Source organism: Kryptolebias marmoratus, linkage group LG24 (genome assembly GCF_001649575.2).
Source record: "Kryptolebias marmoratus isolate JLee-2015 linkage group LG24, ASM164957v2, whole genome shotgun sequence".
Classification (NCBI taxonomy): Eukaryota; Metazoa; Chordata; class Actinopteri; order Cyprinodontiformes; family Rivulidae; genus Kryptolebias; species Kryptolebias marmoratus.
This window is the reverse complement of record NC_051453.1, coordinates 13736562-13761909: the sequence shown is the minus strand read 5'-3', so window position 1 is coordinate 13761909 and position 25348 is coordinate 13736562. Positions and strand designations below refer to the sequence as shown.

At 39.9% G+C, this 25348-nt stretch overlaps 1 protein-coding gene across 1 annotated transcript in view; it reads right to left on the bottom strand.

Annotated features, from left to right (window-relative positions):
* The window catches only part of notch2 (notch receptor 2), a 42339-nt gene extending 22646 nt beyond the window's left edge, over positions 1-19693 (bottom strand). Inside the window, exons 1-2 of the mRNA XM_017407211.3 lie at positions 19317-19693; positions 8306-8387 (exon numbers count right to left, since the gene is read on the bottom strand). Of these exons, the coding sequence (XP_017262700.1) occupies positions 8306-8387; positions 19317-19389 (155 nt within the window). The 5' untranslated portion in view covers positions 19390-19693. The remainder of the gene's footprint in view (positions 1-8305; positions 8388-19316) is intronic.
* Positions 19694-25348: the final 5655 nt, after the last annotated feature.

The following is a 25348-nucleotide window of genomic DNA, read 5'->3' as shown; positions in this document are numbered from 1 at the left end:
TCTCAAAAACAAGACAGAAAAAAAAACATCTGACAGCAAATTCCCATTTTACTGAAACTGGCTCCTAAATGCTCTGTATAAATCAGAGACCTAGATCCAGAATAAACACATTGAGAAATATGGTAACTACTTTTATTGTTTCAGTTTCTTCAGACTGAGTGTACAGATTAGATTTTCAGACATCTCATGCAGCTGTTTGACAGGGATAACTTGTTAAAAAGACTCAAAGTTTTAGCCAAGTTGATCTCATAATGTCATTGTGAAGACTTTGATGCAACTTATTAAGGAAGGTACATCAGATTAATTGTCCTAAATTCAGCAGGTAATCAATTATGAATTATAGGTACTCTTTTCCCCTTTGTTCCTGAGCTATAACCTTGAATGATGGCCAAAAAGTATTTTTTTCTTCTTTTTTCCCAGATTGTAAAATAAAATTAACCTTCTGGTTAAAAAACATCACATTTTTTGTGACATTTGTTGCTCTACAGAATATTGCAGTTAACAAATTGTCATTACCAGCTATATTAACCTAACTTATATAAACAAACTGACGGAGCTGGGAAACAGAAAAACAAAATGATAAATTTGTGATGTCTTCAAACAGAAGACACACTTCATGCATTTTCACTTCAGATTAGATAAGGTCATCGTCTGTCTTCCCCGGCTTTGTCCCCATAGCAGGTCTGCAGTGCAACTCCTTACAAACCCCGACACGCACGCCTATACAAAAACACACAAACAAAAGGACGGCCCTGCCCACTCCGACCCCCGCTGCAAACACAAACACAGCTTGGACATGATATCACAACAACACGGTCGTCCTGCTAATTAAGACTGTTTTTTTTTTCTCGCTCTGGCAGCCGTAACCTCCCCGCTCACCCCAGAGTAACGACATGGTCTTCTACTCTCCCTGCGACATATATCACATTAGCAGGCTGTCACACAAAGAATGCCGTGTCCAGGTTAATGCGAGGTTTATGTTTCACCAGGAACTTTTTACACTTTTCACAGCTGAAAATATGGGAAACATGACCCAGATTTTCAAAGTTGAGAAATTCAGAACTAACTTTACTAATTTTCGTGTAACGTTTAGCTAAGTTTTTAAAGATTTCTTTTTAAATAAATGTGTTTGCATGTGATTTATTACTGTTTTCACAAGGAAATAGAGCTTCTTAAGTCCTATAACACCTGTTGTTAAGGTCTCTTTGAACCTAACACCACCTGTCAGAAATTATTTGCTTCCCAGGGATTTTAGTGAATATTTGAAAGCGCTGACAGGAAAGATGCATACTATGCTCTATTAAATTCAATCGCCGCTATCTAACCAGTGTTGACAGAACCAAATGCAGTGGCGTCAGGAAGCGATACCCCGTCCTTCAGGTTTCAGTGCCAGATAGAGAGCTCATTATTAGCCCTTGGCTGTATCACCACAGCCTGAGGCAAACAGACAAGGCCGTGCATGATTCACATTAGTGTTAGGGAGTGGTGTCTCACAGAGGAAGCTCTAACCAAATACACTGTCACACTAATCTGTGGCTAAAACAACACAGGCACCAGTGTGATTCTTCTGACAAAGGTCCAAGCACAAACCAGCGAAAGCAAGAATTTGCACACAAATTAATGCACAGAAACCTTTACATACAGTCAGCTCTACTTTTACGAACGCTGCCAGACTCATCTATGGGTTTCTTTGTTTTGCTCCATGAGGACTTTTTTTTTCCCCTCCTCTTTTCTCCATCCTTCTTTTACTGCGAGCCGTTTCCTGCAGACCCCATTTTTTTCCCCTCTCTTTCTCACTCCTCCACCTCTCATTTCTAACCCACTCCTGAGGTGTCAGGTTTCCACAGCTGGTTCACATTAGCGCCCCCCCATCTCATGCACACCCCTTCCTCACTCTCTCTGTACTCCTTCGTTTTCTTCATCCACCTCCTCCACCTCACACTGACCTTTGCCTATCCAGGCTTGATGTGGAGGGGTTCAGTGAGCAGTAAGGACGGAGTTGATTTCCAAATAGCTCATCTTTTGTCTCCAAGCTCCTTCTTTCTTAACTCCTCTATCCCACGATTCGCTATAGTTTGATTCAGCTTACTTTTGTGTTACGTTTCTCCCTCTACATCGTCTTCAACTGCAACACCACCACCCCCTCCTCCTACAGCTGCTATTCTAGTCTTAACTATGCTTAATAACTCCATCATGCTCTACCCCTGCAGCCATAGTGTGAGAAAAACAGGAGTGGGAGCATAAACCAGCTCACTTTTCAATCCCCCGATCATTCCCTGCCTTCGCCAGAGCATGCTGCTGTGTGTGCGTGCATGAACATCAAGTTACAGGCCAAAAACTTCACTAGCTCTGTCGGTTTTCCAAAATATTCATTATTGTACAATATTTTTAAATGCTATTATTGTAGCTTATAAAAAAGAAGGAAAAAAAGGCTGCCTGTTACACAACTATGTAAGACACACAAGAGAAGAAAGTTTAACAACTTCACTGCAGTCGAAGGTTTGTCACAAACCATAAACTTGCAGCATCAAGTTGACCCAGTAAATGTACAAAATTACATTTAATTTTCTTGCAGTAACACTCTCCAGCAGAGTAACATGGCGAAACATCAGTGGCTGCAGCATAAAAGCAGGGGCTGGGTGCAAAGCAAAACGGAAAAATAAAATGCAACTTTATTCAATTATAGGACCTTTTTCATAAATCGCCACAATACCTCTCTATAATTTCTTAGATTGTTTCCCTCCCCCATCTTGAAGCAAAATGAAGGAGCAAAAATATGTCTGGGTTAAATGAGGAACTAGGATAAAGTGAAGAGGGTGCAGCGAGGTGGAAGTAAAAGCCAAAAAAGTAATGAAAGAGCGAGACGAAGCAGAAAGACAAGAAGGCCAGGCAAGGCAGACTAAAACCATCAGTGTTGACCGAAAAAAGGAGTGCGGAGCAGGGTGGAGTCCACACTCGCATCAAGTGGTAAAATCACAGGCCGTGTTTAGAAACTCATTCAAAAAGACTCATCTGAGCTGCTGTGGTACGCAGCACAAGACCCACTCAGCCTCAAAATGCTCCTTCTGCCTTTTTCTCTACGCTGCTCTGTCATTATCCTGTTCATGTGGCTGTTTTAAGGGAAATCTCCAACAATAGGTCTGGCAGCCCATAAAAGTTCCAGATCTAGGTTTGTGCCATGCATAGTACACCGCTGATTAATTTAGAAATACATTCCCAAAAATACTACAGCAGTTTAAGATTTGCTCGTTGATCTCTTTATACTTGATGACGTCTTGATTTGATTTTTTCCCCAATTTTAACCCTTTTTCTAAAATTTAGTATTGCAACCAAAACAATATGGTACTTATATTTTTTTGTATTTCAAGTCTGCTTTGAACTTTCCACAAGTACTCAACATAGTGACAGAAAAAAAAACAATTCAGACCCCCAAAACTTAACTGCTGTTCAACCAAATGCTAAACTGTGGATTTTTAAACACGTCATTTTTGTATTCAATAGTTATGCATAGTAGATTTGTTTTGCATAATTGAACTTACAGTAGCAAAGTAAAAACTATGTGAATTAACCAAAATTAAGACCTAAAGACAATTATCTGAACGGTGTTATTTAGTCAAGAAAAGCCCCATTTATTTACACCAAAGGGTTAAAAATTCTTTGTCGCTTCAACTTCAGATCCTGTGTCTAGTTTTAATATATGTTGATGATTCTAACCAACACTGCTGTCTACACTTTGTTGAAGGACTTGGCAGGCTAGATTGGTTTGGGTGTGAACAAAAAGAGGATCGTCTCTGCAGCTGTACTGAAAAACTACAGCATGAAAGGGGCTGTAGATGGGACAAAACTTGCTCTTTCTGCCCATTTATTCTGGGCAGAATAAAGTGCTCTTACGATTACTTACTATAGATGAAATGCTGCCTGCTTTTGAGCTAGTAACAACACCGTATCTAAAAAAAATACAAATCATTCTTTTCACATTTAATGCAAACCCAAACTGGGTCAAAATCATGACATTGCTGAGGCAATTACTAAAATGAAAACAAATCAAAACTCACACTGGTTAAATTTTCCCATATTCAGCATAACAATTCATGTGATTGACCTTATGACAAAGCAGAGGTCCTTTTGAGCCCACGGTGTCACATTCATGTGTGACAGAGAGTCACTTGCCACCCTACTGTGTCCTGGTTTACGATCTGGTTGCTACATTCCCCTGTGCTATGAAAGTCCTCCCCTTTCTGAGGATCACAAATTTCTTAATGATCTCCAACCAAAAGTGATGTGCAAAAAAAAAAAGTGGTAAAGTAAGCTGAGGTTAAGGTTCAGTGCTGGTTCTCATTAACAAAAGAATCCCACACAGAACATGAGTCAAGCAGAGCTAAAACCTGATTATCCAAATATTGAATTTATATGCTAACTGAGAGCCAGATTTCATGTGCCAGCGTGTGAATTAGCTCTAGGCTCCAGGTGCTCCCGACTTCCAGATAAAATGCAGAATAGTACAAAGACAAACACATGCACAAAGAAACTCTTATCATTGTGGTTCCAGTCTCAACCACATCTACATTGCTGTTGGCCACGCTGTGGGGAGGAGATAAATATTTGGAGAGAAAGATTGGGAAATCTCTGTTTAGGGTTACAATCTCCTCTTTCGGTTATGTTGACTTTTGTTTAGATCATATGCTCTACCCACTTCAAAACCTTGTGTGTGTGCCAAATACAGAGCGTGAAACAGATGATCAAAAATGTGTAGTGATTAGACGTTGAAATAACACCTACTCATCTCTCTTCTTTGTCTCTTTTTATCTTTATCTGTCAACTCTGTGCCTATTTCTAATCTGAAGACGTATGATTCTGAAATGTTTTCAACAAATTGCACAAAATGTTTCTGTAATGTAGCGCAGTGACTGATAGACAAAAAAGACAAGCGATCTGAGGGGGAGATTAAGTTGTAATGAGATAATGTGAGATGAAGAAATAGTACTGATAGGTAGAGGATAGCAGGCCAGGTGAGTTGAGTCTACAGGCATCTAAATCCCTGAAGCAGAGGGAGGGACCGAGGAATGGATGGATGAGTGACAGTTTGATGAAGGAGGTGTAGCGAGAAGGAAATTACACTCCTCTCCCTGCTTCAACTTCATCTCCCTTCCCCCCCTCATTGCTGCTCTCTCATCATTAGTAAGGAGTTGCGCTCCAAGGTATTCCTCCTCAAATTACCTGAAAAGAGACATCCTCTTTTGTTTTGGCCCTTTCTCTTCCTCTGTCTGCCCTGCAGGTTAATTCTACCTGTCAGATCAAACAGGCAGCAGGTCCACACAACGTGACGCTCTGCTATCATTCTTAGGAAGAGTGGAATAAAAAGGAAAAAGAAAAACATCAACAAAATAAAACCTTTTAAACAGACAGGAAAGGAGAGGCCTTGAGAGGAAGGCGGAGTTTGCACCAAAGGCCAAGAGAAAACAAAGAGTTAGTGTGTGTAGGCTCATGTTTGCTTTGACTGCCAAAAAAATTAACCGAACACCGAGTCGAACTCCACGTGAGTGTCAGGAATCCTCCGCGGCCTACGAAACAAGGTCGAAATTTCTGTTCTGTTAGACGCGAAGTCCGTCAACCGCGGTGCATCTCAGGAAAACCTACCACGCAAGCTGACTTTAACGAATTTTCAGAAACTTAGGACTCAAAGTTCTCACACCTGAAGCTGATGGTTTGTTGTGTCACCGGTTCGACAGCTTTTCTCACCCTGCCCTACAAAGCAGCCAACTGATTTATCCCATGCACCTAACTCTAAAAAATATCCCCATCTTTAATGACACACCTGAACTTGTTAAACAAAGGGTCTCAGTTTATGCTAAGTAACTTATTACTCTGTGATCCAGAAGCAGTGTTTTAATTAAATAATTAACTTTAAGAAATAATACAAACAGCCTAATTCTAATAACTACAGTAGTTGCTTTCTACCACATAGTCTATTAATATCTGAAAAAATAAATCAGATAGTAGCATAATGAAATATATTTCTGCTTCCTTTTTAACCATTAGGTAAGACCTTTTTACAAGAAGGTATGTTTTTATATATGACACCAAGAGTGAAGGGTTTTTGATTGGGGTTTGCTACCCATGCAATCAGACTGGTGTGTGGTCATTCAGAACGTCCTTTAAAATACAACCAAAGCCTTCAAAATGTGATAACACAAACTAACTAAACAAATAAACTCACCAAGACAAAAAGTAGGAGCCTTAAACACAGAGACAAGGAATCTAAATTCATTATAAAAAGGCTACTAAAATGTTTTTGGACTGATTAAAACACTGGCTCATATTTGAGACACATGTAGCAATTCTCCTTGAATGAAATGTATTTCTAGATAACTTACCCGAAAGGGTGATCATTAAAATGTTTCAAATTATTTTTATTATTATCTTTTTGAGAACAGATGGTTAAATTGGCGGATTTTTTATTTTTTCTCTGTGTTGGCACTAATAGAAAAGAAATGCACAACATGTTAATATTTGAGGAAAAGAAATTCTGATAAAGCAATTCCTTTTTTTATTATTATTAAACAAAGTATTTTTTAGGCCAGTTACCTTGTCTGACCCAAAATGAGCTCCATGTGACATAATTCTGCCTGGTTGGTGTCTAAAGGCCACAGTGACTGTTTATCTGCCAATAATACACTACAGAGACTAATGAACACATAATTAGATTTTTGCACAATGTCTCTTTTGACCAAAAATCCAGTGCAGATGAAACTAGAGACTGAACAGAGGCATGCGTGTGCACATACAGAATGTGTGTGCGATTGTGCACACGTTCATGTTTGCTTGTAGACAGTAGAAAAAAAGCCGAGTGCCTAATCAGTTTAACAGCGAGCCTGCTCTCCGTCAGCTGACTCTTCTGTACTGAGAAACTCAACTCTACACTTCCTCAGGGCAACCAGCAGTTTTACCCATTTAGTTTGTTTTTTTCCAACAACGTCACTTTAAAGACAGATCAGGATAGAAGAAAAGAAAAATACCAAAGTTACTCATAAATATATATAAGAAATTTATCTTTTCAGTTGATACGTGAAGCATAAGCTACAACTGTCATGAAAAAAATCCTACAACAATTAAATTAAGATGACAAAAATAAAGCAGAGAAGGATGTGGTCAATCTGAATATTGTTTCTGTGACTTGTGCTAATAAAAGCTGTCTCGAAAGCAACTTTGTGCCTCTCTACTTACATAGAAAACACTTTTTTTCAGGTTTTATCAAGTTGTAACAAGAGAATGCCAGACTGCATCGCATCTATGACAGCTTGACCTCACAAGCTGTGTTAAAGTTTGGTTTTAAATACCTCTTCCTGTTTGTAGTAATGATACCTTTACTTGGAATGGGGAAAAAAAAGAAGCTATTTTATCAAGTTGACTCTAACAAAGATACATTCTCACACATTTGGACTGTAAACCAACAACAGACATATTTGCACCTGCAGAAAAATGTCCACTTGGCCTTCCATTAGACAGAGAAAATGTTAAATACTGATTAAAGACATGCAGTTTTATCTTCACTTTTTACTGTGGCAGCCAAGTGCTGAAATTCCAAAAACTCTGGGAACAGACACGTCGCAGCATTCTCATCGCATCTGATGAAACATGATCAGGTTCATGAACCTACTATGGTGCATTTTTGTTGGGAATTTGGCTTGGGCGTGCAATTAAAAACACAGCTCAGACTTAATTACAAACTAGGCTAAGTTGTCAGAAAGTGGAAGTCCCTGCACACGTTTTTACGTTATGGCCCCTTTCCTTGACTAGAAAGGAAGACATAACAAGTTATTTTAAGCTCTTAGTCGACACAAACTTGGCCTGTTCTAAGAAACACAAGTCTAGACGAACATTTGTAACAATGACTCATTGCCATTTTTTTTATTTTTTGTGAAAAGTAAATATGTCTTTCTCGTGTACCAAAGATGCTTCTTTAATGTTGTGACATCCTCACCAGTGACAAATTAGTGGGCAGTAAAATATGCAAGTCCTTAATATTTTACAGCAATGAAAAAGTAACCAACAAACGCATTTGTTTCATTCCAAAAAATTTATGTACTTTGTTAGACAAAGTGCTCTTTTGTTCTCTTTGTGACCAAGCAAAACCTCATGATTCCGTGAAGAGGCTGGTGTTGATTTAAAAGAAAAACATTTTTCTGTCCTGGCTTTTATATTCAACCATTAAAAGCGTGTCTCTGCTCCTGTCCTCACATTCACAATGCAATGGTGTGCTGCATAAATAAACCTGAGAAACCTGTGTTTGGTCAGTGGATCTTACCTGCAGTATTCGGTGCTGTTTTTTAAGGTCAGGCATGTAGCGTTGTTCACACAAGGTGCCTTATCATCCACACACTGCAGAGCTGCAAGAAACAAGAGTCAAGTTAGAGAACAGCAACTTTTCTCACAACATTGGCAAGTTTTGCTATAGTTTTCATTGCTTATATATCAATGCTAAATAAAAGCAATGAAAGAATCCAATCCAATCCAATGTTTATCATCAGTTGTCCTGCAACTGGAATGTTAATAAAATAAAATAATCACCACACCTTGATATGTACAGTAGTTTTACAGACATTTTTCTAATTAAAGTGTGCATATTTATATGTTCTGAATACGACTCGGTTATCCACTCGTACAGGACAATGATTCAACAACAACCAATATGACGATATTTTCATACAACATGAATTATTAATGCTTATTATACCACATCATCTCTAAAATATTCAAATGTTTCCATAAGGTGACGTGATTTGGCTCTGTAATGTTTCATCACTGCAGAAATTCTAAGTTGGCATTGCTTAAGTCATATCAGGGTTTACCTCTGAAAATCTGTCAACAGAGCTGGTAACATACCAAACCCTACCCACAACTGTTGCTACTATAATCTAACACCATCTCCTCTCTAGAACGTTCCTCTTTCCTTATTTTAGCAATCACAAATAACAACAGACTCAACGAGCACTGATCCAGTTTGGTCAAAGCTGTCCTTGAACGAGTTAGTGGCCACAGGCCAGCCGGATGACCACGCAGAAAAAAATTGAGCCTTGATGAAGACAACAAAGCCGAACTATCTTCCCTCCAATGTGAAGACACATCAGCCTTTGTGCCTTCAAGCCACTAGAGACACAAGGCTGAAGAGGTCCTCACACGCACCGTGCCAGCCCAGCATGCCGAGCACAAGTAGAGTTTTCACTTTTTCCAATCGATGCGACAAGTTTGTAAGAATGCAAAGTTAAATGTGAATGACAAAACTGTTATAAACTCCGAGCAGTGGTTGAACAACTGTTGCACAATATATTTTTTTATATTGCCTCACATGTTAAGTGGTTATTAGAGCCATCACCTCTCTGCTGAACAGAGCTCTTTTTTTTTTACAAAGATTGGGTGTAGGTCAGCTGATTTTGAAGAAACGCCAACAATGTCTTCACAAAACAGTCATTGCATTACAGGAAGTGCGCTCAGCAGTCGTGTTACTTCCTGCACCTAGATTAATCTCAATTTCACTCAAGTACAGACGTGCTTGAGAGGACACTTACTTGCTAATTTTAATCCTGCTTTGTACAGTTTTGAAGCATTAAAAGTTGGACAATTTTTACTGCCAAGTGCAAAATTTCTGAGCTGCTGTGGTCATGGTGCAAAGCCAACAGTTTGAAAGTGAGGCTGACAGACATAGTCTATTAGACACGGAGATACCATACACAAACCACTGTGAAATTCATAATCCCAGCAAGCGCGCACACTTACACTGTTCTCTACGTGCACACCATGTTCATTATAAATATTCACTGTACTGCAGACTCCTGCCACAGACGAAAAGACTACAGAAAATGCTGTGCTATTTTGGGACGCCTGTGTATACAGCAGACACACACTTGTAATTAAAGAATACATAAATATCATGCAAATAAAATAACAGGACACATAAGGTTATAGCAAAAAAAGGAAGCAAAATTTCTTTCAACTTTAAGGTTGTACACATCAAGATTGCAGATTTTTTTTGTTTTGTTTTAGAATATCTGGAACTAAATGCCCTTTGGTCCAGTCTAAAACCAAAGTGTCAAGCATGGCGGTGAAGGGCTGATGATTTGGGCTTGTTTTGCAGCCGCAGGACCAGTACACTTCGCAGACACCGAGTCAAAAATTAATCATTTGTACACCAACATATCAGGGTCAAATGTGAGCCCATCGGTTCGATGGCTGAAGCACATCTGGGATAAGGCCACGCCACTTGACAAACTTGGCTCCACAAACAGCAGCAAATTTACTACAAAATGGACAGAAAATAAAAAAGAACCAGTGTGTTGCAATAATTTAGTACAGACCTTAACCAGACTAAAATAATGTGACTGGACGATAAAAGAATAGTGCATTAACAAATGTCCAAAAACCTCAATGAACTGAAACACTGCTGTACAGAAGAGTGGGACAAAATTCAATACAGAAGGCAATTACTTCAAGTCATTACCTAAAACAAATGAACAACATACACGTTTTTCGTAGTTAACAAATTGTTTCTGTATTTTGCTTTAGTTTTTCTTAAATAAATCAATGCAGAAAAGTGTTGCTGTTTATCCGAGGTTCTATTTAACTCATCTTAAAATCAAGTAGGAACAAGATTTTATTACGTAATGATCTGTAATACCTCAGAGTTAAAAGAGGGTGCACTTTTGTTTTACCATGACTGAATGGAGTTAGACTTGTGCCATGGGGGAAAAAACTTTCTCCTTTAGTTTTAATCACATTTGGCACCAAACAAACAGAAGAATGAAAAAACAACCCAGAATAGGGCTTTCACAACTCCCAACTGGTTTGACAAGTTTCCTGTACAAGTTGTTGAGATGCCAGATCCAAAAAACTTCATAAATCTGAGGAGTATTGCACCAGCACACACAAACCGATTAACCCATGGCTACAAATGTCTGAAAAAAACTATTTCAAAGCCAACTTTTTGTGAGTCAGGTGACTGACTGGTGTGATTCAGACAGAAACTGTAGGACCAACATTGCATCTATTCTGCCAAGCTGTTCCCACACTTCACTATCAGCGAAGCAGATACAGACATTTCACAGGAATGAGAAATTGATAAGACCTGATTGACAAAGTCAACAGTGAAACTACAGCCTGGTGTAAACCCAAAAGAACTACTATTCTTAGGATTTTCCTAACCAGAAGTTGTACATTTAAAAAAAAACAACTCACTTTTATCTAATATTCTAGTTCAGTGTGTTTCAGTGTGTGTTGGCATGATGGAAAGGAAGAGTTCACAACAAAAACAAAACCAGCAAAAGCCTTAGATTTACAATGTTTGGAACTTGGTGAAACTAGATAAGAGCTGTGTGCAAACACGGCTGACAGAAGCTGTATCTATACAGATGGTATCATTGTGTACATATGGATCATTTTTTTGACTTTAAAAAAACTTACGATGGTAACATTAGCCCAACTAAAACTTGTGGAATGTAATGATGGAGAAATGTTAGAGGTAGGTGTAAAAATATAAAATATATAAATCCTAAAATCTGAAGATCAGCACAACCAAGACACTGAAAAAGATTGAAATTAGAAAGAAATAAAAGTTACTGCAATAAAACTGAAAGATAAAATTAAAACAACTATTCTCAGCAATTAATAAATAACAAACATTATCAATAAACATATCTTAATACTTAATTGTAACCCTGGTAACAAGAAATATCCGTGTTTTAGATAAATAATATGGGAATTGCCACATGAGGAAACACTTTGACTCTTGGTGCCATCTTTATTAAATGTTAGGGAGTATTTTTCATCTTGATTTTTTTCCAGCAGTGAGCCCCGCAGCGAAGGTAAGACCAGTGGGAAGTTAAGAAAACCTCAGCGTTAGCCTCTCTCAGCTGACATTGTGGTCAGAAGGTAGTTCTTATTTCAGGACAAAAAGCAAAAAATAACAAACAACGGATAAACTCGAATCCCCATCTAAGGAGGAAACGATATGATAACGTGTCGTAATGACTCTTACAAACCTTGAAAATTTAAAGCTTAACACAATAGTCCTCTATTTTTATGCTATGTGTGTTGTAAAATAAACAAACAAAAAAATGTTAGTAAAAGTTACGAGTAACAAAATGCAGTCAGCTATTATTTTCCTAAAATAAACAAATCAAGTCATCGGCTTCAGCATAACAGACAAGGTATTATTTGTTTTTTTTTAACAAAAGATGACAAACTAATCTGCTTCAGTTTATGTAGATCATTTTATAAATGCAATAAAACCCACAGAATGGGATGCGTAGTTCTTGTAAATTTAAACCAATCTCTTTGGGGGGAACTTCAGATTTAAAGAGGAAATCTTAAGGATTAAAAATGAATGTTGCCTTCTCAGTCATGAACCCATATAATTGCCTAAAAATGATCTTTATACAAAATAATTATCTGTTTTTTCTTTCAAACAAAAAAAAACACTAACACCAAAAGCAAAGCTGTTCTATTTAAAAAACTTTCTGACTGATTTTTAGCTATCTAATCTTATTTGCTTTATCTTGCAAGATTATTTAAATAAGTGACGTCCAGAAGGGTTAGAGGTATCTGATTTGTTTGGTGTTTTCACAGTTCTTCCTGCACAATTTACTTCACTGAAAAATCCTAGACACAGCCTGATATTTTATTACAAAATGAGGCTGTTTTAGATGTTTCGGCATGTTTGTTTTATTGATATTTACAGCGTAAAAAAGTCTTTCCAATACGTTTTTACCTTTAGTTTGTACCACTGAGTGCTGAGGTCTGTTCTCCTCTGTCATATCAAAACATTAGCATAGGTTAAAGAAGCAAATGAAAGCTCATTTGCTTCTTTCATGTTTTGCAGAAGTCAAGTGTAACTTATGTCACTAGAAGAAAAGCAACATTTAAAGCTGTTATTTAACAATAAAGTCACTCGAGTGCCTGAGCTCCTTAATGAGAAGGAAAAAATAATGTTAAGTAGGGAGAAAGGATGAGAATGAGGCGGGGAGAAAGTGAAACAGTGGCGTTTGAACTAAAACCTGTGGATTGATAAGAGGAAGTAATTATGAAACTGCAGACAAAGACTGCACACGAATGGGTGTCCCAGACTCCTGGCACATATCCATACAGGAGAGGTCAGGAAGTTATTCGCGCTGAGTGAGGAAGTAACCACACTTCCTGGAATTGCTCTACAAGCCCTTATATCCACCAGGATAAATAGTTGTCATGGTAACTCACAATAAAAAAAACACTTAGCTCAGCATGAAAGGAGAGAGACGAACCTCAAACTAAACACTGCTACCCTGAGGGGAACCCTACTGGCCCACACAAACAGCCGAGGTACCATCGGATAAGGTTTTAGGCTTTAGGTCTGCTTTAGTTTCAGGGTGGTGACTTGCTGCAAGAAACAGAAATAACAGTAAAACCATGTGACTAACTGGAATTTCTTGGACTGATTCTCCACATTTCTGTATGAGGGTTGAATACAGAACTGGCCGCTATAAAACCTGATGTGTGAAGAAGATTCCTGCCTGGCATTAAGCTAGTAACGCCAGGCTGAACAAATTCAACGGAAACAACTCAGAAGAACGAGAAAAGGGTCGGCATTTCTGAGTGCTTAAAAGAGGTTGTAATGGAGGTTAAGAAGGTAGCGAGTGGGTAAAGTCCCTACTGCATTCCTTTCTCATGCAAACACTTGGAAAGGCTGGGAGAGTCTTGGCTGAATATGTAGTCAGGCTGAGATGTTTTCGAAACACCAAGAGACCGGAATAAAGTGCTTGTTTATTTGGCTGAATGTGTGTCTGCGTGCGAGTGATGAGAGAATGGGACAAAAACAAGGTGAGCACTCCAGAAAAGACAAATGTAGGGACTTTCCCCACCTCTTTCTTATTCAAAATTAAGTCTTTTACAAAACCCCTTTGTTCTCCTACTGCTTTTATTACCATTTCATTCAAACTTAAAACATTTCACATTATAGTCTTTACATCAATAAGTTTTGACTTGTTAAGGTGATTGTATTTATATTTCGGGGTACGTTTTAGCTACATTAGTGAGTCAAACTTCATTACAATTGTATTTATTAGTACATATTTAGTATCAGTTCAGCATCTGAAAGGCAAAGTTAATAAAAAGAAAACAAAAACGTATATTTTGTTGTGCCAAATGACTACTTCTTCTGTCACTTTTCACAATAATCCAATGCAAACTTCTGCCATTCTTCCTTTCCTCGTTAAGCTTCTCTGATATTTTCCCACCCTTTTGCTACCTGGTGTGTGCTGTCTTGTCTGAGTCTTTATTTCATGCCTCTCTGTTTCCAGAATGATGAGCCTTTCTGAACAAAGAATGCTGAGTACGGTAATTCCCTGTTAATTTGCCAACCTGTTCAACAGAGCAAACACAAGGCTCTGTAATCCCCCGACCCTTACAGATACAAATATGACCGCCTACAGGAAGGCCGAAGTTCAAGCAGTGCATAAATTAGATTCCTTCATTTATATATATATAAAAATGTATAAAATGGTGAAAAAAAAAGATCCCTGAAAGCAAAGTCGATGGCATGTGCATATGCACAGCAATCTAAAAAAACCCCAGTAAATGTCACAGGATGACTTTAATATGATTACTGGCATTTTTCTTTTTATCTTTTTACAATAACAGAGTGTATTTCAAACAAGAATCCCTCTGAATTACTTACATTAGGTGGGAAAATCCCAGGGGATCTCTCAATATGACATAATGCTCAATACATGGCCTTCGATACTGATAGCATCACAATACAACAATCCTGCTATATTCAATGAATTACTAGACAATCTTAAAAGGACACTTTATTTTTCTCTGCCATTATTTCACTTAATTTTCTCCTCTATCTTCCAGTCAGAATCATTCATACATCCAGCCCCCCTCCTACAAACTATAAAGTAGCAACACCATGAGCTAGAAAATCTGTCTACCGCTTCTTATGCTGTTAATTAAAATATGAAGACTTAGCACCAGCTCATCTGTTCTCATAATTCATGGAGAAGAACGATGACATTTTGCCGCGTCAATATATTCTCCCACCCTTAACTGAGTGTAATCAGGTCCATGAGCGCTTGCTTGTTAAACAGCCTTTTCCTGTTAAATAAGATTAACACGAAATGACTCAATTTGCATTTTAATATCAATAAAGTGAATTAAATTTAATCAAACTTCTCCTAATTTTACTTTATTTGGTTAATGGCTTTAACTGGTTGATATATGTATTATGTATAAATATTTACAAGTTATAAAACCTACAGTAGTACTGGAGAAAAATATTTGCATTTCACCTACTTGACATTGCATGTCTTAAGGCTAAAGCATATTTGCACATCACAGTATCAATGCAAAGGTTTGTGCGTCTTTTAAAATAGCACACAAAAGCAACAACAAACCTACACAAATGGAAGTGCAAAGGAGACAGCATTATATGTCAGGGAAAGGTGGTAGTGCAGATTGCAGAGAAGATATGTGTAACAATCACAGGGAAATGGTCAGAGATGTAGGTGAGGAAATAATGCAGCACCGTGGGCTGGTCAATGAAAATCTTTGTCTTCCAGAGCAGATGTTGCAGCACGGCATGGACAAATAACATTTTACAGCTTGGGTCAGATGCAAGTAAACCATGGGTGGCACAACTGTTGGCCTTTGTCAGTTTGATCCCACAATGCAATACGTGCACACGCAAACAGATAAACACACACAGCTTGCCTGCTGTTCGCGCTGGGCAGAAATTTGCAGCCGTCCACATTTGCCCACACCAAAGAGAGTGACACCAAGTCGTGTGGCCCAACAATGGGCCCTACGCTTCGACAACAACAACAACACTGTAGTCCCTGCTTTCAACTCAAGCTGCGTACCGTGGATCTCGTTTTTGTTTTCCGATAGCCATTGTTTCTTAAAAGGTTTCATTTGTAAAAAACCTTCAACAAACATCTTTATATACATCTTTACAGTGAATGAATAATAGATATATATGAAAAGTTTTGATAGAAAGGCTATTGGGTGACTTTTATTGTTACTTTATTGAGTAATGTTGTTTTTTAAAGTGTGTTTATGTTATAGTGAATAAAGTTTTTCAAGGCAAAATGCATCTTCTATCATTTGAGTGGCTTGTGATGAAAATAAAGAAGTATGTCCAAGCTGTATGATCCTTGAAAATTGTGCCCTTATGATCTTATTATTATTTTTTTATCTACTCCCGCATGTTTTTCTCACAATGATGATCTGCAAAACTTCCAAAACGTGCATTTAAAAAAAAACGCTCGACTGGAAACATGCAACATGAAGGGACGATGTGAAAGAGGGCCTAAATGTCTAAAGCCTGACTCCATTTCACCCGTTCTCACCCTTCGCTCGCTGGCGTTAAACAATCTGAAAGATTAACAGCTAAATGCACACATTCCCCACACCAAATTATCTAACCGAAAAACCTCTGAAAAATAACAAACCCCAAACCAAGTACTGCAAAAAACTTAAAATTTGCTTTCTCACACACCTCACCTTTGAGAAGAATGTTAGATAATTTCATGACTGCAGAGTGCATGTAAAAATAACTTGATTTTGGAGACAGAAGGCAGATTAATAAATGAAGTTTACGAGCTAATGGTCTAAAAAAAACATTTCATCAGATAGCGCAGAGGTTAGGTTACTTTTGACAATTATTACAAGTTAACATCACTTTTATTGCTTTAAATAAAGCAAATAAACAGCAGTTTAATTAAGCTTAATGATTTAATCTTAATTTGTAGGACATTTATGCTGTTACACCTGCTGACTATTACATGTGTGGGAATAACTATATTGTGCAGTAGATGGTAGTGTTCTAGCAACACAAAGAGTGATAGTTTCTTTCCATTCATATAATCTGTGTGTTTAAGAAGCAGTTCTTATGTTTCTGTTTTGAAAAGTTTTGCTTTCAGCAACTACAACAGTTACAGATCTGTGCAGCATCCCTACCTGAAGCTGTTTATGTTTCTACTGTCAGTAAAACGTCACTTTAAGGAGTGATGGAAAAACCTGCAATTTGTAGAAATACTTTTTTTTCATGCAACATGGATTTCAATTCAAAGACGACACACAATTGACACAACGCAAGATTGCAAAGCTTCCCTACCAAGAAATATATGCAATCCCGAGGGGAAATATTTCAGATTATGAGCATCAGTGCCACCCGAGCAAGTCTGGAATAACTTTTTTTTATAGAAAAATAAATCTGTGTAGACATTTTTTCCCACAAGGAAAGCTAATCAGGAGTTAATGAGGGTGCTTTAAAAGTCTCTCCAGTTCCTATGAACTCGCGTCTTTCACACTAATTGGCTGTAAGTGGGGCAATACGCTGCAGCTCAGTCAGCGCCAAAACTGAACGCAAAATAATAACTAGAAGCAAAACCTCCGCCTAGGCTGTAGGGTCATTAAAAGAAAAAAAAAATTGCAGGAGCCAGATTGTGAATCATGCGTTCTGTGTGACAACCTCAACGTTTCCTGAAAATTCCCTCCAATCATGCGCACAGACAAACAAACAAACGTCACCGAAAACAGATACTTCCTTGGCGGATAGATAGCTGGTAAAAGAATAAGATACAGCAAAGGTTAGGAAAACCATGGCACACCGAGTGTGTGTTGGGAGTGTGTGTGTGTGTGTGTGTGTTTAAGAGAGAGAGAGAGAGGGAGGGAAACGACAGAGGAGGGAGGAATGTCAAACACCAACAGCATTCCTATGTTTCTCCTTGCACTGCCTGCAGCTTTTTAACATTGTGTTTTCCTCTTTTGTGTCACTTCGCCGTTCACGAGTTACCTGTGGTCCACGGAAAACAAAAAAGACGAGAAAGAAAAGCAGCACCACAAACATCAATTCTTACCTTAAAGGTTAAAAGAAAATTATGCTATTTTTCCTTCTTTGCATAAAGACTAAAATGGTTGTAGACTTTTTGTATATTTCGGAGCAACCTCTAAAACAGATAAAAGTAAGAATATTATAGTCAGCAAAGATTATACATTCCTATAGTAGTCTCTATAGGAATGCTTATCGCTGACCGACTTTCATGCCAAAATTTTAGCTGTTTTGATCAAACCTTAAAAGTAACAATCTTATGTGCTGTGAATGACTCTCAGCTACTACCACACCAAACTTTAGCACAATCTCTGCAAAATTGACTGATTTACAGCCATTTTAGAGTGTATATTCAGCAATTAAAAGTCGAATATACACACAGACAAGGACAAAAACAGAACTGTTTGCCTTTGCCTTTTGGCGGCAGATGATAAAATAAGTTAAGCACACTATAAGATGACAAATATTAGGTGATCATAAACAAATAAAGGCCCCAACCTTCAGTGCAGGAGGTGATCAAACACGTGAATCCTTTATAAAATGGATGAACCAAACAAAGGACAGAAGCCGTGATCAAACCTCCTCTTAAAGAACTTGGGTGCTCTTTTGTAAACAACAAGAAACAAGAAACCAAAAGAAATACCACAAAAAAACTATGGGTGTGGTAAATCTGTATCAAACAAAAATAATATGATCTCTTTGATTATATCAAAGATAATCATTCATTCATCACTCAATCATCCTCTGATAGTGGTCAGTAATTTCCCAAAATTATTTACAGGTGGGCTTCTTGGGNGGGGGGGGGGGGGGGGGAGACAATAACAGCTTTATATGTCAAAGACACACAGAGAACTTTATTAGAAATGCATAACACCAGTGTTTCAGCCTCTACTCTCCTATTAAACAAAAAGTTTTTCTTCTGCCTAGCTCACTGTTCACACGACTAACACCAAACTGGCCCTGCTCATCCAAATGGTATTTGCTCCATCAGTGACAGCCTCCATCAAGGTGAAGTGTCCATTTTGAATTCTTCAGCCGCGGCTGAGCAGCATCTGGCCAGCGGTGCCCTGACATTCACTCGGACCCTGACTTGCTGAGTTTGACGAGGAGCGTCTTATAGTCGCTCAAAAGCGAGGGGCTCGGGTCAGAAATCAGCCTCCGACGGAGCGAGCCGAGCCGAGCCGAGGAGAGCCGAGGAGAGCCGAGCTGAGCCGAGCCGCACGCTGACACCGAGAGCCGCGGGTCTCCGCCCGGCTGGGGCGCTTTCTGCTCCCCGGCGAGGTGGCTTTCACCGGCGGGGGCTTCGCCTTTTAAAGCCACGGGCTGAGAAGGCGAAGTGGAGATGCTGCCGAGGCGACAGGAAAAAACGTGACCGTGTCACGTCGTGAAGTTTCGCGGAGGTGGTGGTGGTGGTGGTGGTGGTGTGGGGAGGAATAAAGCAGCTTTAAAAACTTACCGAGAGACAGCCTGATGAAGCAGAAGACAAAGGTTAGAGACTTGCCCAGGGAGAGGCCGGGTATCTGCTCCATATTTTCAGTAAAATCCACATAGGGTAAGCCAGCCCAAAAGTTGAGCCGTCTCCGTCAGAAAAAAAAGTAAGTCTCGTCGGAGCCTCACGTAAGAAACTTACACATTCAAAACTAGCTTTCAGTGCCGAGTTAAAACATTTTACTGCTCGTTCACATATGTCCTACAAGCTGTTACTCCGGCTCGGCTTTTTTTTTAAAAAAAGGAAAAAGTGTCCGTAAAGTTAATTTCATCTGAATACACACAGAGCTGGTAAGAAGCAAAAAAAAAAATCCTCGCACCTCTTTACGCTGCCCGACACTGAAGTCAATGTGAGCGCAATGAAAACTCATATCCTTCCGCTGAAGTCAGGGAGGAACTAGTGTCAGGTTAAGGAAAAAAAAAAAGATGTCGAACCCTTTTAAAATGAAACGTGACACGCAGCAGACGAGCAGCGAGGACGTGTTTGTGATGGCTCGAGCTAACATGTGTGATTTGGTAGGTGTTTTATCGAGGAAAGGGGCGGAAAGAGTAAGATTTAAAAGTTGTCGGTCTCGGTGTCGTCGCGGCGGAGGAATTTTTGTCTCATTTTTTCAGCTTCTCGCAGAGAGCCTGCTATGACTCAAAATTAACCCGTTCTCTGAGTTTTCTCTTTCTTTTCCACCCCGTGAGCTGCACGTTTTTTCCACGATGCGTCTCAAAACACCCACGACTCTGTATCATCATTTTTTCTTCTTTTTTTAAAATTTGTGTATAAATGAGAGCCACGATGCGCGCCAGGCTTCACAGGGAACCACCTTCAGTTTTCAGGTAATCTGCCTGAAAATACAGATTTACATACAAGGGTAAATTAAAGATTAATTTATACACATATGAACCTGAGTGAACCCACAGGGTTTAATAGGATAATGGCCCACTCTGCAGCTATAACAGCTTCAGCTCTTTTGGGAAGGCTGTCCACAAGGTTTAGGAGCATTTATGGTAATTTTTGACTATTTATGAGATCAGACACTGATGAAGAGATGAAGGCCTGAGTCTCCGCTCTGATTCATCCCGAAGGTGTTCTGTTGGGTTGAGGTCAGGACTCTGTGCAGGTCAGTCAAGTTCTTCCACACCGAACTTGCTCATCCATGTCTTTATGGACCTTGCTTTGTGCACATGTGTGCAGCCATGTTGGAACAGGAAGGGGCCCAACCCCAAACTGGGTTGCGGGGAGCTAGTGCCTACCTCCAGCAGTCACTGTGTGAGAGGCGGGGGACACCCTGGACAGGTCACTTAGAGACACTTAGAGACAAACAACCATTCACACTCTCACTCGCACCTAGGGACAAGAGAGTTAAGAGTTCCCAATTAACCTAACATGCATGTTTTTGGTCTTTGGGAGGAAACCCGCGTGTGCACAAGAAGAACATGCAAACTCCACCCAGAAAGGCCCCAGGCCGGGATGCGATCCTGCAACTTTCTTGCTGGGAGGCGACAATTCTAACCACCACTACGCCCTTGTGCCACCAACTCCTGAAAATCAACCCCAGACCATGATCCTCCCTCCACCAAACTTTACAACTGGCACAATACAGTCAGACAACCTCCAAACCCAGACTCGTCCATCGGATTGCCAGACAGAGAAGCATGATTCATCACTCTAAAGGATATGTCTCCACTGCTCTAGAGTCCGGTGGCGGCGTGCTTTACATCCCTGCATCCAACGCCTTGCACTCTGTGATGGAAGGCTTAGGTGCAGCTGATCAGTCATAAAAACCCATTCCATGAAGCTCTCCGTGCTGTTGTTGAGCTAATCTGAAGGCCACATGAAGTTTGGAGGCCTGTAGCTACTAACTGCAGAACGTTGGTGACGTCTGTGCTCTATGAGCCTCAGCATCCGCTGACCCCGCTGTGTGATTTTACATGGGAGTTGCTGTTGTTCCCAAATTCTTCCACTTTGTTATAAAACCACGAACAGCTGGCTGTGGAATATTTAGTAGCGAGGAAACTTCACGACTGAACTCACTGCATCCTGTCACGGTACCGTGCTGGAATTCACCGGGCTCCTGAGGGCAACCCATTCTTTCACAAGTGTTTGTAGAAGCACCCTGCATGTCTGGGTGTTTAAATTTAGACACCTGTGGTTATGGAGGTGATTGGAACACCTGGATTCAGTGGCAATATAGAGTATGTACAAATTCCCACTCATAGCTGTTTAATTAGCGTTGATTAGGGCCGTTTAGGTTTAGTTACCACTGAGGTGATCTCTGGAGCTGCAATAATTATTAAGTAATAAATGAAAAAAAGGACTTAATAAGTTGTTTTTCTTTGTAAAGCATTGTACAAATAATACTTCATATGGTAAATAGTGCTTATAAGCAATATGTAGAGGGCAACTAAAAGCCGAAATGCTTCATGTTTAATAAAATGCAGCCCTGTTTGATCGTCACATCAAAGCTTAACACTTTTTAATGTTTCCTACTAACCAAGAGACCTTCGACCAAGTCAGTTCAATTTATGATGGCAGCCGCAGCTAACTGGCGTTAACGAACACAAACATGGTTTTAAATTGGTTATTTTCAAGGTTTGACCAAAACAGTTACATTTTTGTCATTCCTCAACATGAGATTAAAGGTGGCAGGTTAAAAAGCAACAACTCTTCTTTAAAATCAGCTGTTTGCTTTTCTAGCCCTGAGGCTTTTTCCTTTTTCGACACGAGCCCACCCACTCAGCCTCCATAAGCTGTGATGGAGCTCAGAAATCCCAGACTAATTAGCCCTTATCAGGGCGAATGATCCAGGTGTAAATCACTCAGGCTCATCCCAGCGACAGGACCACGTCGCATCCCAGTGATTTGTTTGTCTTTACACCCTCATTAGGAAAACACTGCCGAGCCTCCTCCTGCTGCGAGCGGCCCTTTGTCCTCCATTCAACCCCTCTGAAAGGCCTGGAACCGGAGGAGAACAAATCGATCTCCTCGGGGGGTCCGTGCCGACAGTAATGTGCTGCTGAGGCCAGTGTCAGGCCCCTCGCTCTCCGTGTGCGGCGCGGTTGTCAGGTGCTGGCACGGCACAGGAACGCAGCTCGGGCTGTTGTTGCCGCCAACCCCCACTTTGTTGTTTTCTTACTTTAGATGTGTCTACCCCGTGAGCAGAGCTTTTCCTCCCTTTTCCCTGCCACTTTTTAGAGCTAGATTCAGTCTGATTCAGACGTAGTAATGTGAGATAAATCTGTTTAAAGGATCCCCGTCTGCAGTGCTGTTTTCGTAATGATGTCACTCCAGATGTGGGCTTCTGTAGTTTGGGAGCAACGGGATGAGAGAGGGTGCGGCTCGGCCACATTAGCAGAAAATACTGATTAGTTCTTCCCTGCCGCAGCTCTGATGAAAGACCCCAGAGGTCTGACAACGTTAACCGAGAGAGAGAGAAAAAAAGAACTAAACTTTTGAAAACAACATGTTGGGAAAGCTCCATGACTTGGGTCCATTTCAGGCACCTTTGGTTTGTGTTTATGGGAAAAAAAAACTTCACTGCTTTTGTTTGAAATCTAAAATCTCTTCAGCTTTAATAGGTAGTGAAGGCAAAAACAGAAGATAAGAGAATGCATTTACTAACCCCTAATTTTTTATATATATATCTTTTCCTTTTAATAAGACAGACTTTCTTTAAATCAACAATTCTTTGTGCTTCTTAAAAGTCTTTTTGACGTTTTTCTTTAAACTCTGGCTGCTTTTCCACTCATTCTTTTTGTCCGGTACCTGAACATGACAGCAGATTGTTTGGTGTGTTTAAAAAAAAAGTGAAAAGTGAACAAGTAGTGGCCAGAAAAAGAAAAGGTTTTAGGCCTAAAAACAAGAAAAGTTTGAGCTCTTTGAGAAAAACCTTCTTGGTACTGAAATATTACCTCATGTCTGGTATTTTTACACAAATTCACCATAAGAAATGGGAACAAATCGTGTCTTTTAACAGGCTGTTGATAGCAAGGGGCCTATTTAATATAAGTTCTTTGCTAAGACACTGGTTCATCCCTTGAGTTTAGGAACTTTTTAATGCCTGAACAACAAACAAACAAGAAAATCCTATCCTAACTATTTGAAAATAGTAAGGAAAATGAGTGGAAAGAGTAGTCAAATAATAATAAAAAAAAACAACCCAGAAGAACTGCTGATCAAGACCACTTTAAGAGAACTTTAAAAAAAAGTCTGACTTCTTGGAAGCGAAGCATAAATAAAAGAGGGATTACTTAACTTCTTTTTGTTTGCACAGTGCTGGATAAATAAATCAGTTTTGGGACCTGCTGAGAGAAAAAAAAAAAGAAAAAGAAAAGTTGGGCCCTCTCAGCTTCAGCTTTAATTCGTCTCGTTTGGATCAGCTCCCGCGAGGGCCCACGTCTTTGTGTCTCAGGTGTAATAAAAGTTGGCCTGGACCGGAGCCATCAGCAGCTGCCATGCTGGTGAGAGAGGCCATCGGTGCCGAGGCTCTTCACACTGATACGGAGCTCATCAGTCAGGGCGACTCCAGCTGTCAGAGCGCAGATTGATGCGGCCGAGCGCAGCGTTCACAGGCCAGACAGTAAATGACTGATCGCGCCGGGGAAGGGGGGGGGCGTGCGCGTGCGCGTGCTCTCGACTCGTAAACACGCCGCGTTCCCACAGCGCGCGGCGGCCATGGGAAACCGAATCTGTACCTGTTGTTCGGGAAGGACGCGCGCCTTTACGTTTTGACAGTGGATCCAGTGTGAAGGGTGCATCTGATGCCTTTCTATATTTAGCAGGGGAGGATGATCCACTTTTCATGACGCAGCCCGGGCGGCCGATTCGCGAGCGTCAGCGGTCACACGGAGCTGAGGTTCTGGTTGCCTGAGTGTCGATTCAGCATTCGCGCTGGTGTTTTTCCTGTTTTGCTTTTTCGTTTTTCCCTTCGTTTTACGAAATCCCCAGCTACTTCCGCATTCAGCTCTCGGGGCTGTTTTAGCCAGCTCTGAGTTTTCTGCTTTTATTTATGTTAGAAAGTCCACATTATGTTTAGTTTATCATGATAAGTTCAGAATTTCCTACGTTATTGAACTCACCAAAGATCTACAGACACCCGCTGAACGCATCACAGGTGTGCAGCGGAGCAGCTCAGACGTGATGCTGACTTTTCTTTTTTTTCTCTTTTTTTCCTCTCCTGCGGTAGCGGAGGGAGAATGTTTTACCTGTGTTTATTCAGTTTATCGTGTGTAAATTCCAGAAGACCACATAACTGATACACAACTTATGATGTACATGATGATGATGACTGGAAATTCACCTGTGATCTGGAACTCAATAAATCATTCAAGCTGGAATCTACATCCCGCGTTTTTTAACTTGAATGCACCTCCCATATTCTTGCCGCTCTAAATCTGAACCTTTGGAGACAAAGTGAACCTCTCCGTTTTAATTTACAGATGTTCCCCGCAGAAATACACAGACGGCTCGTCTACTCCGTCGAAAACATTGTTCTCTTTTGCAGTCAAACCGTGCTCCGTTTTTCTCTTCTTATTGTGACCTTGGGTACAGCTTTAGATCTTTTTGTCAGTTCACGCAGATAAATTTGTAAGAAATTGACAGAGGCACTGCTGCAAATTACAAATGTTTTATTGAACTCACAATATTTCAAAAGGTAAAATAGTCAGTTTACTTTATCACACTAAAAAATGGGAGTCTATGCTGGCCCTCGGATCCTGAAAGCTGAAAAAGTTAAAATCCAATTAGATAAAATCAGACTGTTTGGGTAGAAAGGGATAATAATAAAGAAAATGCAAATATAACTAAATACACCTAAGTGCTCCCCAACAAAAACACACTCACACCAAACCCTTGGTGAATACAACAGAAAAGAAAAGCTCCCCTCCCACTAGTCTCCTCAATCTAGATAAAACAGCCCAAGATCCAGGGACAGCATAGGTCCTGCCTTAAAACAGGCCCGAGGGCTAAAATAGGAACCCCTTTCCCTAATAAGTTACAGATAAAAGAAT